General features: G+C 44.1%; 1 protein-coding gene across 8 annotated transcripts in view; it reads left to right on the forward strand.

Moving 5' to 3' along the window:
- Window positions 1-19,032, forward strand: part of FHOD3 (formin homology 2 domain containing 3) — a 1,303,582-nt gene that overhangs the window by 592,391 nt on the left and 692,159 nt on the right. For all 8 annotated transcript variants that reach the window (XM_078687715.1, XM_078687716.1, XM_078687717.1 and 5 more), the window contains exon 4: window positions 17,081-17,148. In XM_078687715.1, the coding sequence (XP_078543841.1) occupies window positions 17,081-17,148 (68 nt within the window). The remainder of the gene's footprint in view (window positions 1-17,080; window positions 17,149-19,032) is intronic.

Below are 19,032 nucleotides of genomic sequence, written 5' to 3' on the forward strand. Positions count from 1 at the left end.
CAAGGAGAGTGCAAGTGGAGTGACCAGGAAAACACAGTGCAAATTAGTTCCCCACCCGCAAAATATTGATTGTGTTACATCCACAAACAAGTGGAAATGCATTTACAACTTTTAACTACGCTATTACTTCACACTCAAATAGATCAGGTGTAAGTAATGCTTGATTTCTGTAAATTGTGTTCCACATCGTAAAATATAGGTTTGTATAGATTTGGAAAAACACATAGTAAGAAATAGTAAGAGCATTTCCCCAACCTTCTAGCACATAACTTCCTAATGATCTCACTGCATATATTATATACATGTCAGAGAATCAAAATATATGTCTTCGAACTTTCTGTCGACCATGCAGCAGTGCACGCGCATTGTAACCTGTGTAACTAGTGCATACATAACAAGGGAATGCTTGTGAGTACCGAAAGATGACACACTTTACATATGTGAAGGCATACATCGCCCATTGCGTAATCCAGAGATCGAAGAGGAATGGCTTCTAATGGGAACGACGTTCCCAAACTTTTAATTCCATAAAAGCAGCCCCCATACTTTTTAATACAAACTACTGTTCCTGAACGGCTAACGTCGACCTTGAGCTGCATTCAAGGTCAGAGTTCCCATACATTTTTTTTCGTGCTCTTCAGCCGCGCGCAGAACACGTCACTATGGCTCGTGGAAAAGCTTGGACATATATATGGACGGGCTCAAAGGCGAGAGGTACCCTCTGCCCCCACGAAGGTGAAAGTGGCAGAGCTGAGGGAGCTTCTAGAAACAACGTCAGCTGCCATGTTTTCCCCCACTCCTGTGGAATGCAGCTGGACTGCACCTAACCGCAGCCTATCTATCAATGTTCTTGTAGCGCCTCGTGATTGATGAGGTGTTGATGGCAAAGCGTGATCGGTTATTTTTGCAGCTGTGACTGTATCGGAGTGGCGCGCGGGTCTCATTGTACTGCACCCACCGCTGTTGGCCTGCTGCTTCCAACGCAGCGGGGGCCGAGGACAAGCAACCTTGGGACTAGGAGCCCTGTCGCGGCATCATTAGCAGATAAAGTCACCAAATGGAAACCTATTTCACGCCAATCAGGCTAACCTTTGACCCTTCTCTTCTAATGCCAGGGATATTTCCCTCAGCGTTTGGGAGGGTGTGAGTGGGGGGGAGGGAGGGAGGGGGGGGGGGTAGAGCGTTCGCATTTGGCACAGAACCATCACAAGTGGGGAGCAACTTGGCTCCCAACTGAGGCCCGTTTATTTGCGGGCCCCCGCTCTCCTGGATTTTAACGAAGAACAGAAACCCTGACTCGTTCCTTCTTAATGCAGCTAACGCAGCAACACCACGAGATGGCACCAAATATTGTTTTTTTCTCTGTCAGCCCCATTAGATGTCCTTGGAATTACGACCATCTCATTGGACCAGCAACCAAAAATGGTGGCACCTGAATTCACTAAACTTTTAACGTGACAGCCTGGGCAGCAATAACACGGCGCTGGAGGCAATGTGCGTCACACTTTAATGCGGCACAGAACTCTACAGAATAGATTGCAGTGAGGACTAAAATGCAGCGATATCTGTACTGATGCCAAATCAATAATCAGACATCAGAATCTGAGCAAGCAGGGGTACATCTGTCATAAGTGCAGCAGCCGCGGTGCTGCAGCATCCCTGGGACATCAAAGGACCACTGCCCCACAGTTGTGGATGTCTTTTCTATCACAGCAGGGGTGGGAGACATTTGTCTTGCCTGTTGGTGGCCCAGGGCGTCCTCTCCACGCCACTGTAAACAGGTGCAGATGCACTGAGGGTGACAGCTGTACTGAAGCCAAATCCTTCACTAAATAACTGCTTTAGGAGCCAGTATGTGTGGTGCAAAAGTAAATGGGTAGGACTGTTGGTGGCTGCCCTGATAAGAAAATAATAGATTTCCTATGGGAAGACGGCTTTGCAACTTCTCTTTAATCAGCAGGTTAATCTGTGTGAGTAGTATTTATCAATTAAACACTTGGGATCAAAAGGGATCTGTAAGAGCCGGAAGTACTGATCCCTAAAGGAATATCAAACTCACAGTAGTTCAACCAGCTCAGTCATAACAAGCATTTGCAATGCAATAGGTCTCGCATTAGGAAAGTTTAAGCTATTGGTATTTTAAATGACACATTTTTTATTTATGTGTTGGTTTTGAAAATAGCGAAATTAATAGCTTTGTCATTTACAATGCCAATAGTTATAACTTTCGCAAATGTGATACCTATAGCATTTGCAATGCAATATGTGTTGTTTTTACGTGCCTTGGATGTATTGATATTACAAATAACAATGTCTTTTATTTTTTTTAAAATAATTAATACTTAAATAAAAGTTATTGTAATTTATAAAGGCAATAGCTTACACTTTTGTAAATAACTTTTGTGAAGATTATGTTCAGTGTATTTTAGAGAGAGATAGATAGATAGATAGATAGATAGATAGATAGATAGATAGAGTGAGGGCAATAGAGTGAGGGCGATAGATAGATAGAGTGAGGGTGATAGATAGATAGTGTGAGGGCAATAGGTAGATAGATAGAGTGAGGGCGATAAATCAGACCCCCCAGGATATAGCGGCATGGATTCGAAAATTTAGCGGCACATATATGGAAATTTAGCGGCACAAATATGGAAATTTAGCAGCATTTTGCGGCATTTTATTTTACTCATAATCATTCGTTCTCAGCCTTAAATCAATGGAAACTGTGGTCACTGTGGGTGGTCAGTACCTGTTACTGCATTATGATGGTTTATGTATGTTTATGATCATTGTGTGTTTCTTTGTATGTATAAGAGAGGGAGTCTGGCAGTCTGTATTTCATTGTGTGTTAGTGTAAGAGCAGTATGTGTTTCTGTGTGTGGAGGTGAGAGGGAATGTAAGGGGTAGTGTGTGTTGTTCGTGGTAATAAGAATGTGTTTGTGTTTTGTCTGTGTGTTTGAAATTCGGCCTGTGAGTTTCTGCCTGGGGGTCAGTTTGTGTATATTATTAATGTGTATTTCAAGAGGTGGTCAGGCGGTTTTCAGTTTGTCCAGGGGTAGATGTTTGTATATGTGGAGTTGGTATACTTTTCTTTGTTGCCAGTGTGTCTGTGAGAAGTCATTGCCATGTTTTTCTGTGACTTGGTGGGTGTATTGTGTGCTCTATTTTGTGCCAATGTGTAGGACTGACATCAGGGCATTTCATCATGCTGTCTGCCCCACATTTAGCTTCATTCGGGTCTTTGGGTGGGTGGTAAGTTTGTGCCTGTGTGTGATGGAGAGACTGTGTGAACATGAACGACTCGAGTTTCCGCTTGTGTCCTGCAGGAACGATGCTCGGCTCTACTGGAGACGTCCCAGGCAGAATGTGCATTCACATACCTGCCAACTCACATGGTGAGGAAAACGAGTTGAAAACCACTCTAACTAGTGGTTTCCAGCTGTGTTGCCAATGTTTATAACTGCCGACGTCCATTAAGGGGTGTGAAAACACCCCAGGACGTCGGCACCAGCCTCAACAAGCTTTTTTTTGGGGGGGGCGGGTTGAGAGCAGGGGTTCAAACGAGGTATATTCCGCCCGCCCCCTCCTCACACTGTGACATTGTTCAGTATCAAGGGACCAGGGCTGCAGAGCGCCTGCCTGCTTCCAAGCTGCAGCGAGTTCCAGGGATCTGGGAAGGTTTTGCTAGAGAGGAGAGGACAGAAATTGGGGAGTTTTGTTGTATCTTGACACAGGGGTATTTGCCTACCCAGTATGCCCTACATTTATGCAGCGATCAGAGTGCTGCCGAGGAACCAAGCAGTCTTACATCACCTTCCGATTTCGTGGGCACTTTTGTAAAAATGCCGCAATTTTAACAAAAGTGCCGATTTCGCGGGCACTTTTGTAAAAATCGCTGCATTTTTTCAAAAGTGCCAATTTCGCGGCAAACCGCGAAATCGCGAAATCCTGGAGGATCTGATAGATAGATAGATAAAGTGAGGGCGATAGATAGAGTGAGGGAGATAGATAGATAGATAGATAGATAGATAGATAGATAGATAGATGAAAGATAGATAGATAGATAGATAGATAGATAGATAGATAGATAGATAGATAGATAGATAGATAGATAGATAGATAGATAGATAGAGTGAGGCTGATAGATAGATAGAGTGAGGGTGATAGATAGATAGATAGAGTGAGGGCGATAGATGGATAGACAGATAGTGTGAGGGCGATAGATAGAGTGAGGGCGATAGAGTGAGGGTGATAGATAGATAGATAGATAGATAGATAGATAGATAGATAGATAGATAGATAGAGTGAGGGCGATAGATAGATAGAGAGATAGAGTGTGGGCGATAGATAGAGTGAGGGCGATAGATAAATAGATAGAGTGAGGGCAATAGATAGATAGATAGATAGATAAATAGATAGAGTGAGGGCGATAGATAGATAAAGAGATAGGGTGAGGGCGATAGAAAGATAGATAGATAGTTAGAGTGAGCGCGATAGATAGAGGGAGGGCGATAGATAGATAGATGGAGTGAGGGCAATAGGTAGATAGATAGAGTGAGGGTGATGGATAGATAGAGTAAGGACGATAGATAGGTAGATAGATAGATAGACAGATAGATAGATAGAGTGAGGGCGATAGATAGATAGATAGATAGATAGATAGATAGATAGATAGATAGATAGAGTGAGGTCGATATAGTGAGGCCGATATAGTGAGGGCAATAGATAGATAGATAGATAGATAGATAGATAGATAGATAGATAGATAGATAGATAGATAGATGGTTGTGTGTGTCGTTGTGGTTGTGTGTGTGGTTGTGTGTGTGTGGGGTTGTGTGTGTGGTTGTGGTACGCGATTAGCAGTAAAAAATATTGACGAAAATTAGAGAATTCCGCAGCAAAATAAAACATGAGTTGTAAAGAATACCTAGTACCATCAAGGAATAAACAGAAACACAGTAAAACCTCAGTTAAATTATGTTTTGATGGTTTCCTTTCAGGCCTGTTAACTCTTAATATAGAAATAATTGGGGTGGCATTTTATGCCAGAGTCAACACGTAATGACACTAATTAGGCTCAGAAAAATGCCACATTTGCCCCTCAAAAAAAAGTGTTAACTAAAAAAACACAGATGCAAAATTTACAAGAGTCAAACATTATAAAAACGGATGCATATGCTAGTCTCCAGCCCGCAAACGGCTACTTACATCCCACACAGAATAAAAAGCACAGAGAAGCCGGCCTCAGGACATATACTCAACAGCTGAAAATATTGTTAAAAGCTGTACGTGGAACACAGAGCGATTTACTTCTAATACGGCAGGTCAGCAGAAGTAACAAGCACCACCTGCACAGATCTGCTTGGAAAAAGCAAATCACAAATTCAAATCCTGGTATTGCCTTTCATCCTACCGGTGTCGAAAACACAAGTGCCACCGACTTGGCTAATACCAATGCTCGAGGCAGCAAGCACTATGTAACAAGGAGCTATTTGGAAAGGGGAAAGTTGCGAGCGCATGTTAATGCGCACTATTTTCTTTTTAAAAAACAATTATGCTGTGCATTTCATGCCAGAGTCAGCACGCAATGATACTAATTAGGCTCAGAAAAAAGGCACATTTGCCCCTCAAAAAAAGGTGTTAACTAAAAAAACACAGATGCAAAATTTACAAGAGCCAAACATTATAAAAACGGATGCATATGCTCGTCTCCAGCCCGCAAACGGCTACTTACTTCCCACACCGAATGAAAAGCACAGAGAATGAATAAAACAGAGGAAAAGGAGGAGGAGAGAGATATGGAGGATGAAATAAATGAATGGGCGAAAGGAAAGAGGTAGAGAAGGGAGAGAGATGACAATGAGACAGAAAGGAGACGCTGGGAACTAGAAAGAAAACAAGAAGAGAAAGGGGGATATGGAGGCAGAAATAACGACGATGATGAAAGAAAAGAGGTGAAATAGGAGGCAGAGACGAAGAGAGCGAAAGGGAGAAAGAATACGAGCCAGTAAGACAAATTGGGAGAGTAAACAAGCGATGCGCCCTCTGTGCTGGGGGAGGGCCATTAGCCTGTAAGGACTTGCGGCGAGATCAAAGGAAGGGTGGGAGGGACATTGGCGAGCGAAGGGTGAGGGGGTGTGCTGCCTGGTGAGCTGAAGTGGCAGCAGAGGCGGAGCGCAGCGCGTGTGCATAGAAGTGTCTGGTGGCAAATGGAAGCTTTGCACAATGCGCGTGGTTGTGCTCACATGTACTGTACCCGATACGCACTTTGGGTGCATTTTTGAAAGCCCCACTAAATATCTCGCGAGCAAGCATTGCTAAAGCAATGCCTAGGCTCGACCTAAAAAGGAGAAAGAATAAAGGAGAGGGCGTCCTATGGAGACCTACGGGGGGAGGGATTCCCTCAGGACAAGAACCCTCACTCACCGTTAGGTGACATGCTTTATCATTTGGGTTCCCTCCTCACACAGAAGTGTGGGCTAAGACTCCCCTAGGTGAGGAAGATGAGTGTAGAGACGCTTTGAATGAAGGGCAGAGTGCACAGGGGTGTGGGTCAACTGAAACTTTATTTGGTGGTCACAGCGACATAGATAAAACGAGAGACGGATAGGGATTCAATAGATATGCCCTATGGTGTTTAGGTCAACATGTTTCTGCCACCAGCCATTCGTCAGGTGATAAAAGTGGACAATGAAATAATCAGGGTATACAAGCCACTGCTGGAGCTGTGTGGCTCGGAGTTCAGCGTCCCTCTTCTGTTCAGAGGGAAACGTGAAACTATTGACCATATAAGTCATGTACACTCTCCATGCTCATGGACCATCTCGTGGTACCCAGCTCATGCAGCCGTGGACGTCCCTCAATGAGAAGACAGGAGATTTTCGACTCAGCCGGTTGTACTTTTGTGTATGAGAAGTAGTTATGCCACACCAGTTCATAAATGTGCTCAATGCACCATACCCGCATGCCTGTGAGCTCTCACTTTTAGTGCGTAGTGCAACTCTCAAAGCCCTAATCTGATGTCAGAGGCGTGATTTAATATTCAACTTCTGATGGGTGGGCTTTTAATCGATTGCACTATTGGGATCCCCTGTGCTCTTCAGATTTCAGTTGAGAAAGAAAGCCTGTGCTCTTGGGTTCCTTTGCACACATGTAGGCTACGCAAGATCTATGCAAACCCGGCCTTTTCCGCAGGAAACAAAGCACATTGTCCATTTCTTTTTCCCCAAATATTACAAATGTCTCCTAATGAGACCACCAAGGGTAGTGTAATGTATAGTCCAACATGTCAATGAGCCTTCAAGGAAGAGGATGTTTAATCGTGGAATTAGAGATTTAAAGGCACAGGGCACGTTTGGGAAGCATGGGGGTCACCACTAAGGCATAGCTCACAGAATAACTCCCATCTGTGCTGGACCAGATGTGTGCCGGCAACACGTGCCAGCATTTATGCTGGCTTAAACTTTGCAGAGCTTGGTATGGTGAATTTATTCAGCTGATACTGTTTCATTTAAGCATTTCTCTCTTGGCTTAACCCTCATTTCAGAGGGACTGAGTTATCCAAGAACGCAGGGAAATGGAATCATATGTTGAAAATAAACACGTAGCGAATGCTGGATGCGCTGCGATGACTCTGCACAAGGGTTGGGGGCATGTGTCGCATGCCTACCTTCAGCTTGATTCAAACCACACAATGATCACACGTGCTCATCTGAGTATGATGTTCCTGAAACCTTTTCATGCTTTAAGACTTTTGTGCTTGCTCTAGCTATTGTATTGTATTGTAATTGCATTTGTATAGTGCTTACTACCCCTGACGAGGCGTCGAAGCGCTTTTTCGGCGTTGAGGTGTGTACTTTGTTTGGAATCTTTTAGAATATTTTGGGGTGCATTTACATTTGTTGTTACCATTTTACTTTGCACTTGATCAAGACCGTAAATTCCATGTAGGCTACTACAGACGGGATCTCTGAAATATCTGGTGTTGGTGAGGGTGGCAGATGAGGACATAGACTCACATTGACAAAATGGTGTGATAATGGGTTGGTCAACATCTCTAAGGCAGATATCTTCTAAAATGATTGCTATTGATCCGAACAGCCGACTGTAGCTGGCATTTTAAATCCACTGATCCTTATTACAAGTACTCGTACACAGCTTTTGAGTGGGAACACTCACTGATACTGCCAAGCTGTTGCCGCAATTTGCCCTGACGCCCGCCTGCCTTCCCAGAGACTTTCTGCTCTCGGTTGAGCGCCTTCCCGCCTCCCGCTGCCCGACTCCCCTGTCATCTTGGAGTCATGGTGGCCGAGTGGAGCGTGGGACGAGGGGGGTAAAGAAACCACACTCCCCAGCATCCCGAGCGGCGCACGCGTCATCTGCGCGTCAGGAGGCGCTGAAATAGCGCGTCACCCCAGTCGAGGGGTGGAACACTCACTGATACTGCCAAGCTGTTGCCGCAATTTGCCCTGACGCCCGCCTGCCTTCCCAGAGACTTTCTGCCCTCGGTTGAGCGCCTTCCCGCCTCCCGCTGCCCGACTCCCCTGTCATCTTGGAGTCCTGGTGGCCGAGTGGAGCGTGGGACGAGGGGGGTAAAGAAACCACACTCCCCAGCATCCCGAGCGGCGCACGCGTCATCTGCGCGCCAGGAGGCGCTGAAATAGTGCGTCACCCCGGTCGAGGGGTGGAACACTCACTGATACTGCCAAGCTGTTGCCGCAATTTGCACTGACGCCCGCCTGCCTTCCCAGAGACTTTCTGCCCTCGGATGAGCGCCTTCCCGCCTCCCGCTGCCCGACTCCCCTGTCATCTTGGAGTCCTGGTGGCCGAGTGGAGCGTGGGACGAGGGGGGTAAAGAAACCACACTCCCCAGCATCCCGAGCGGCGCACGCGTCATCTGCACACCAGGAGGCGCTGAAATAGCGCGTCACCCCCGTCTCGCGGGATGCCGGGCGAAGCCCGGGCCAAGGGCGGGCCCGTTCTAGCCCGTTCCAGACCGGGTAAGACTGGACTGGGCCACCTATTTAACATTATAATTCTGAGGGCCCCCAACAGAACATATCATCTTATTTTGTTCACTCTGGACTCTTTGAGGTATAACTGTTTATATAGTTCCTGATAATTATGTCTCCCAGAATAACTAGAAACAGCAAAGCTGCGCATGCCGCCCAGATTATAGGTCCAATAGACCAATTCATTGCCAAGGCAAACAATGCCATAAATCAGGGTGTGCTCCTGTTGGAAAGGAGGGTCTCACAAGACCTAGCTGCAGCCAGGCGCTCCTCACTGGGCCTACTGGCATCTGCTATAACACCGCAACGCATCCTAGCCCCAGACTTCCAACACGAGACCCAAACGGTTCCCGGGATAGTGGACTTATCGGTATCTACCGACCTTTCCACAACACAAATATCACACACCTTTGCATCCCATCCTTCCCGTTCACTTGAGAGAACTCCGATTCTCTTTTCCAACTTGGAGGAGAACCCTCCATCTCCTAACACTAGGGGACAGCGGGAAGGTGCCATTCCAAAAAGGAGAAAAGACCAAAAGGATAATAATAATCTTTCCATAAATATTATCGATTCACACCAGGTTCCCCTGCCACAATTCAATGAAGACTCTCCCTCATTAGTTCATCATTTATCCCAACTAGAAATATCTCAACAGCCAAATGTCTTAACAACGCCAGAAATAATAAACCCTCCACCTGGCATTCTCAATCCTGGTTCGAGTGGTAACATATGCAGCGGGCGGGATTTCCCGCCTCAAGATTTACATACTTTAGCCCCCATAGAGGCCTTAATTAAATCACATCTTAAACCCATCGAATCAGCGTTATCAAAGATCGAGAAACTATTACTTATACTAACATCTGAACTAAAAACTAAGAACAGCTCGATCCCTATGCCTTCTTGTACTGTGGCCCAACAACACAAGCCAAAACCAACAAAGCCCGGGGGTACAGTTCCCCAACAAACCCCTCAAGTCCCCAAAGTGGTGACCACCACAGCGGTGGTCCATCAAAAACCTGTCCCCATAACTAATACTAATCCACAGCAATCAATAATCAATACTGCTGCAAAAAATTCTGGTATCCCTTCCCTCTCTGGTCCTTCTGCCCAAACGGGCAAACCTACCAGTTTACCAACCACACGACCTATAGCTAAAACTCCAGCTTCCAAAAATGCGGCTTATAATATAAGACGTAACGCAGCACGTTCTGTTCACCTCCCCCCAGAGGCAACGCCGTTTGTAGTTATAATGACCGGGGTTCCAGCGTTGCATGTCAACTCTGAAGAACCTGGATGGTCCCTAAAAAATAAGGTGCTCCATTGGTTGTCTATGAATCGGCCACTTCCCCTTTTGCTAACAACAGAGTTGTCTCAGTCCGTAGAGTTCCCTGGGTAGGGAAGGAGCAAAAAACTATCCCAGGGGATTGCATTATAATAAACTTTGAAGACCCCCAAACTGTAGAACATATCTGTCCATGGGGTGATCAAACATCTACCGAAGGCATTGGTACGAAAAGATTAGCTTTCTTCTACCCTCCTGCCCAGTCCCTACCACCAGCCCCAGAGTGGAACTGGACTCAGGTCGGGAACCGGAACAAAAATCCGGATTGGATAAATTGGCAAGGGCAAGGTGGTAGAGCTGCCATGCCTTCTTTGGACTGGAGGGGTGTTCCCACTTACAACAGGTTCGACTGCTTGGAGATGGTGGACTGACCACCAACAGCTAACGTCCTGGATGATAGGAATTCCTCCCCCACAGGGCCACCACTCCCGATACCATCAAGTTCTCCCGTACTTTCAACTCTGCCGAACGAAACAACGCCTTTACCAACGCCTTTACCAATTTCGGCAACGCAAATAGACTTAGTGGACGTACATACTTTCCATCACGTTGGTTCTCAGCCTTGTTCCACCATTACACCTGATAAACAACGAGAGCGATTGCTCTCTCCACCTAACACTGACCTCAGCTCATTACGAAATACACCGTCCCTAAAAGGAAGGCCTCCTTCTACCAAAGGAACATCGTCAGCCTATCTAGTGCCTATATTATTCTGGAACGTAGCTGGTCTGCGACCCAGAGTATTATCGACATCTTGGCTGGCTTATGTTACCTCCTACCAGATTGTGTGCCTCCAAGAGACATGGACTGTTGATCCACTGCACGTAGAAGGTTATTTAACGTTCCACTCTCCGGCCACCCCATCAACACACGGCAGACCTAAGGGGGGTCTTGTGGTATACATATCAAACAAGCTTGATGTAAAGAAAATTTCTGTTCAGTGTACTACCTTGTATTATCAAATTCTTTTGATCACTTTTAAAAACGGTATGTCATATAGTCTTATTAATTTTTACAATAATCTATCTCCTGCAGAATGTGTCAAAACTGTGTCCGCAATTTCACTTTTTGTAGGCGAACAACGAGCTAAGCACTCATTAGCTATGTATAATGTAATTTGGGGAGGGGATTTCAATGTACAATTGTGCTCTCATTATAAGAAATCTGATTGTGGCCTCCTAGATGAAAACGATTGCCCTATGACACACTTCACTCATTCCCCTGTTGGAGAATCTTTCAATGATTGTTTAATGTCGTTGGAATTGACTTATGCCAACGAACTTGTAGATCCTCCCGTGGAATTTAACCCTACTTTCCACGGCAGGGGATGTTTTAGTACCATAGATTTTATACTTTGTTCATATTCCTTAAAGGGTACACTTTCCCAGTTTAGTACAGGATCAGAAATTTCAGGTGATCATTTCCCCAACACATTAGTACTAAGGCTAGCTATGAGTGTTCCCCACCCAACAAAGAATAGCCTACTGACCCAAAAGTCATTGTCTATGAATAAAACTAACGGCTATTCCGTGAAATGGTCAAGGATAGATCCAGCAGTAACATCAAGCTCTGTGATCTCTAAAGCACTCCCATCGATAAATACATGTCTTGATGAGGTATCCTCCCCAGAGCAAATTATTTCCAGTTTCGGGGAAATCCTGAAAGTCATTCAGAAGGTTCTATTTCGAACCTGTAAACCGGGCAGCCATACGGAACCAGGCTGGTTTAATACGGCATGCCGGAAAGCTTTAAACGCCCTAAAGAAAGAGCTCCATAATCCAATTAGAGACCAATCTAAAATAACTAAATTAAGATCTGAATACAAGCAGGCCCAAACAAGCTGTAAAAGAGGCCACAAAAACAAACTATGGGCCCAATTACATGAGAGCTGTAATAGCAAGGACAGCTCTCTATTCTGGAAAGTAGTAAAATCACCTTTTCTACTTGAGGGTAGCTCACATCAACATCTGGATGTAGCTGTGTCTGCGGACGAGTGGGTGACACACTTTTCTAAAATCTTTAGTGACCCCCCCTCGTCAAGCACCGCGCATCCTACTCCAGCGAGCGAACCTCATAAAAAAGGGGTCTATCCAATTGACCTCCACTTCACTCTTGGAGAGGTCATAAGCGCACTATCCTCTTCAAAAACTGGAAAGGCCCCTGGTCCAGACGGTGCCCCTTTAGATATATTCCTATTAAACATCGATTTATGGTCTCCAATAATTACCCAACTAATGGCGGCAGTTCTAAATAACGGCCTTTTGGACTCTTGGTCCTCCTCCATACTGCTCCCAATTTTCAAAAAAGGTGAGAGAAACAACCCCGCCTGCTACAGGCCCATCTCCCTCCTGGATTCACTGGGTAAAGTCGCGGGCCGTCTAATTCTGGATCGATTACAGGATTGGGCGGCAGAAAAGAACATCATCACGGACCTACAGTATGGATTCCGGGAGGGACTGGGCACTGTTGAACAGGCCCTAAACCTGACACTCTTAATAGGGAAGTATGTTGGGGTAAAACGGGGCAACCTATTCATGGTCTACGTCGACCTCAGCGCGGCGTTTGATTGTGTAATCCACGCCAAGCTGTGGTCTATCTTGGTCGAGTTGGGTGTTGATCCACCCCTTATCAAGTTATTGCGCGAGCTTTATACTGACGCCTCGGCTTGCGTAAGATTTGGTACGGGTGGGGAGTTAACACCCTCTTTTACAATAAACCGTGGAGTAAGGCAGGGCTGTGTCCTGGCTCCCTTTCTATTCAATTTATACACCAATGGCCTGGAAGCAGCCATGCTAGAAGGGAGACAGGATTTACCTACCATCAATCAGCGCCCTATTCCAGCACTTCTCTACGCCGACGATTCCGTAATTTTTGCCCGGACCTTAGTACAACTTCAGAAGCAGCTGGACAAATACTGTAACTTCATGCTTTCGCTTGGCTTAAAGGTGAATAAGACCAAGACCTTTGTCATGCAAACAGGGCCCAAAGTAAAAAGCTCCAAACATCTTTGCATTGAGCAATCAAAACTGGAACGCGTTAGGGAATACCCTTACCTGGGCATCCTAATAGACGACCAGTTAACATGGAAAAGGGCGACGGTAAAGAGGAAATTGCTTTACCAACGAGCAACTTCTGCCCTCGTCTCATTTTCGAGAAAAATGGGTAAACCAACTCCCCCTGTATTGCTCAAAATCCATCAAGCTAAATGCCTGAGCATCGCCACATACGGAGCCGGTGTATGGGGCTATGTAAACACCCCTGAATTACAAAAAATTCAAAACGGCTTTGTCAAATACCTGCTGGCCCTCCCACGGAGTGCCCCCACTTACGGTTGCCACATAGAGCTTGGGATAGACTACTTAACTGATTACATCAAATGTCAACCAATGCTGCTATGGCACCGTATCTGGACAAAGCCTCAGTGCCACCTTACACGTGCCCTGATTTCAGAATGTCTCGAGATGTCGTCCTGGAAAAACATCCCATGGTTGGCGTACGTGGTCAACTTTTTGAAAGATCTTGACCTTATACAGTATGCCATTGAACCCTCAACAATCAATGAGATGAGTAGACAATCTCTGAAACATCATTGTCTTAATCATTTAAGGGAACTCCGTATGTCTGGAGAACTATCGAAGCAATCCAACGCTCATATTTTGATGGCCCAAGTATCCCCAGGCACACAGCCCTATTTATCATATTACATATCCAATCATGAAAAGTACCTATTAACCAGGTTGCGTTTTAATCTGTTTTTTCGATTGGTCACTTTCCCAAATACGCTAAACTGGTCCCATGAATTGGAAAAATGTCCATGTGATAAAGTCTCCCCTCAATCAACCATGCATGTAGTACTGTTTTGTCACTATTATGCTGTAGCACGCAGGCGTTGGGTCATACCATTGTTACGTCAAATGGGGTTGAGGACCTGTCGCCCGGCGTTTCTAGCTTTACAGCAGCTTGATACACAATATGTGGCAAAGAATCTAGCACTGTTTTTGAAATTTTGTATAACTACCCGTAAAGCTCTAGAAACGAACCCTAGCTGAATTTTATGAATACCTGTACTAACTTTCTAAACGGATTAAAAGTGTATTATCCTAATGTATTAATAACAACTGTGATTTTATGATGAAATGTTTATATATGATGTACTTTTTATGATTAATATAATGGTTAATCGAATAAAAGATTTGAACTGAGTTCACTTCTTCCCACATATTGGAGGAGATACGATTTGAAGTTCCGTTTTCCACAGTGGATCTGAGCCGGAGTGTTAAAATGGGTTACTACTGTTATGTTTTCTTCCCCTTTACTTCCGCAAAGTTCTTTTGTGTCACTCCTCTAGTCCATCTCTGCAAGATGTCACCAAAAGATGCTAATTGTGTTGTCATCACTTTTCAGGTTAATTAATGTTTCGGATGAAAGTGAGGTTTGAAGATACTATCCGAGACAGATCATTTACAGAATCAATTGAAGAGGAAAAACTATCGTTAGTCACATTATAAATGTATACAAAAAAGTCAATTTCTTCAATGACAGGCTTCCAATAAATCCTTTAGTGATGACTGGTTATTGAAAATAAAGAAATGTCGGGTCTGTGATCCAATCTAAGATATCATTGGATACTAACACTATTTACATATCATTATGGCTGAAACAATGATTAGAAAACGCTCTTTGAAGTCACTAAACTCCTGTTGGACACTGACAAAATAACATTGAGAATCATCAGTACAGCATATTACATACCTCTATTTAAATAAGTGTCGAGGAAAGGTTATCTAGATGCCTTCATTATTAACAACCTTATGTAGGTATAAAATAATTTATAGAGTTTGTAGAAACTGTTGAGTTTAAAAGACTTCCGATTCACAAAGATTTTGCCATGAGTAAGTGTTACTTGCGTGCCCTAACCTATACTATTACATTAGAATGGTTCAATAAAAATGTTGTTTTGTGATTGTGTCGTCAAGCTATTATTAAGCTTTGTTTTTGATACTTAGGGTCTGCTTCATAATCCATTTTATTTAATTTATGCTTGCGCTAATTAAAATAAGGTACATTTTTTATCTCAATGACTTTGTTATGACTTGTTGTGATTTAAGCTTGTAGTTCTTATGGCTTACTCTTGAACTCCAGGTTTACTCATGGAGAAGGGCTAGGTTTACTCATGGGGGCTCATTAAAATGTTGGGCGGAATTTCCTCTGCCTGACACCGTCTCAGACTCGGGATCGACTGATACGCGGTTGGCGGTACCGACCCCAGATTACGATGTAACCAAACACTTTTCGGTCAGAGTCCTATTGTTCTCTATGGGAGCTCGTGTTCCTTCCAAACAACCGGCCATAATACAAGTTCCTATGGGGAAATGGGGTTTGTGCAGAAAACCCTGTACCCTGTCGCAAGCACCTCTCAGTGCCTGCCACTCAGTGCAGTGGTTTTCAGGGGGTCCCTTAGGTACCCCCTAGGCTATCAACCATAGGCCGTGGGGGCTACGAGGCCCTGCAAGCGGCCCGCGAAGTCATGTTCCGACAGTCTTTCCATGTTGGACAGGCTAATGCGGAAAGGCTGTTGGAAATCAACATCGTAATCCTGACGGCGGAAACGCTGTCCATAGGGGTTACGGTGCAGTTTCGACCGACATGAATACTCTGCGAGCCGGTCTGAACTGAGTTGGAATGACTGCGCAGTTTACGTTCCTACCGTGAACATCGTAATCGGGCTGTTGGACTGTAAACCGACCGAGTCGGTCGGAAGGGCTCCGACGCAGTCAGGTAGATTCCGACTGTCGGGCGGAGGCTTTCCACCAGAGATCGTAAGGTGCCCCATAGTGTGCTTGTGACTTTTGGCTGGAATTCAGAATTTGCAGTGTATACCTGGCTAACTATTAACGTTACATGATTTTTAAATTCTGGAGTAAGGCAGGAGTACTATAAGAGTGATTCACAGCAAACGTTTTGTGAACTAGGCATCTTCTTAGAGCACATTGGTAAAGGCAGGGACCTGCTAGCTTGAGAATGCTCTTGTCACACTCTCTCACCCCTCAACCCAAAAACGTGGCTTTTGGAATGAAATTAGTTCAAAGAGGGTAGGGCTGCAGGAGGCAGAACAGCACTAGCATTGCCAACCTGACCTTCCAGCTTTATCTGTGAACCAGGACCAGAGTGAAGAAATGTGGATATGCATTTTCGCAATCCACAAAATGCATTTTACAAATATATATGACACTTTTTGTGATATTCCCCTTTCATTATCTAGCACTCAGGTAGATACATGTTCTTAGGAATTAATCATATATAATTCGAATTCATGTATGTGTTAATGCAAAGACAATATACCTTAGCATATGCATGCTTGTGCAGCTTAAGAAAATAATACACATGCCATAAAAATAAAAAGTATTTTCCAATTTAATTAAAATGCATAAACCTAGTTGCTTCAAACTAATGGACCTGCCATAGACCACTTGTGGAATTCTGTGCCGTGATTCACCACTTCCTGAGCGCAAAGCACAATTTTCTATTTTGTATATATCTATTTTTCCTTTGGATAATTATGTATCATTAATCCGAATATATACACAAAGATTGTATATGTTACTATGTTTCATATTTCATTCTTAAGTAATATGCGATTGCTTTCAATAAAAAGATTGCTTTATTATTTGGTTATGTTTTCGGGAGCTTCAGTTATGGCAATAATGTTTTCTTTCCTTTTCAGAAAAACTTTACAACTCCAATGGCCGTGAGTTGAGGCGAGCACTGTTTTCATTAAAACAAATTTTTCAGGTAAGTTGGAAGAAAGCATATTTTGTCTTTTTTCATAATGTGGTGATGAAGGTGCTTACTGTTAAGGACATCAGTGCATGTAATCCTTTTGGCAGGATTTTTTTGCAAGGTTAGGTGAATTACAAAAGAAAAAAGGTTTTTATTCCTTCTTGTAGATTCAGGGATTTAAAAAGATCACGAGATGTTACTGTGGATTTGAAGATCGATTTTAGTATCAAAGTTGAGCTTCTAACTAACTCATTTAATAATATAGTTCAAGACATTTAAGTTCCTCTCACCATTCACAGGAAAAATAATACTTTTTAAAGAAGTAATGTCTTCTTGAATATTTCAAATTTGAGTAATGCAACTTTTTGTTTGGGCCCGTTTTTGAACAATGAAACTAAACTTTCTTGCTAATGTAAGCTTGCATTTTAAAACATTATGTAAATTATTAATTTCTGACAGACCTACATCAAGCAAATCTAGTTATGCCTCTGCAGCATCCGTTGGCACATAATTTGTACACTACTTATGCAAACTATTCCTAATGCATTTCAATTTATAGTTAGCTGGACACTATACTTAGCACTCTACCTCTCATGTCTGTGAACTGGGCCCTTCCTTTTTTATCCGTGTTTTAGTAGTAATGTGTTAAACAGAAGGGCTCGATGTCTTTTAGCAGGGTGGCAGATGCTAAATTAACGTGAATTCTTTGGAAACTCCAATAGGATATACAGGTGCACTGCATAAATATAACATTTCTACCTGAGGTGATTAACTGTGTCATTTTATAAACTAAATAATTTAAGAGGCTCCACTTTACCCATTTTTAGGCCTCGCCTTGGCAGCGCGCATGCGTTGCTCTAGGAAGGCCTTTAGCCATCGGTCTTCTCTTTTCAAGCACTGCACTCGTGCTTGTGGCGGCATCCACCTTGCGGGAGCGAGCAGCGGCGCGCTACAAGCACGAGTTCAGTGCTTGAAAAGTGAAGACTGCTCTCCCAAGCGCACGTGCGCGCACCACTCGCCAGCCCGGTGAAGTAATGGACGGACTAGCCACTTTCACTCTATTCACTTTGTGGCTTTTTCAATTAAGACTGGTTTCGATTTCTAGACAAATGCCAGGTCTTCCCGTACACCTCGCATCATTATTTAACGTCTAGAAACCTGTGAATGTTACAGCGTAATATGCTCAGCGTTCAAATACATTATTAAAAACAAACCTGCAAATTCTTCTTTACGTTGTAAGCATTGGTAGTAGTATTTACACTGAACCAACCAGCGTCTAGGAAACAATGATGACAGTGTTTCAAGCACTTCGGCAGTTTCATCTCCAACGCTGAGGTATGGCGGCCATGCATGCTAAATTATTTCTATTTGTGCACATAAATCTGCCCCAGCAATGACTGAGAGCAAATACCCAGACAGTAAGAATCAGTTAGATTCTAATATTTTCCACCTGAGCAAGAATGCAGTGTTAGCGCGTTTGCCTTCCTTTGTAATTTCCAGGAAAGAAGCTTTGCTCCTTTCTCAGGGGGGCCCCTCCTTCCAGTTGTCTCCCTCATGAGATTACCCCCCTCAATCCCGACCACAACCCGGTGCTCTGAGCTAAAATAAATACGGCTACATGGAAACGTCTGCAGCATTGCCTGGCCGACACGCCACTCTGTTCTACATCATACATTTTCATTACGGGCCTATTCCTTTCCTAGTCGTGTAAGTTAACAACAGTGACCTTGGCAGTGGCGTTGTTTTCATTGCTATGCCGGTCATTCGCTACTAAAATACCCACTTAGGAACTTTATTCCCACTAATGGATGCCTTTTCTCAATGCCTACTAAACAGTTTGCATACTAACCATTATTTACAGCTGCACGCTCTGGCAGCACGAGATAGGGGTGACTT

The sequence above is a fragment of the Lissotriton helveticus genome, chromosome 4_1, assembly GCF_964261635.1.
Source record: "Lissotriton helveticus chromosome 4_1, aLisHel1.1, whole genome shotgun sequence".
NCBI lineage: Eukaryota > Metazoa > Chordata > Amphibia > Caudata > Salamandridae > Lissotriton > Lissotriton helveticus.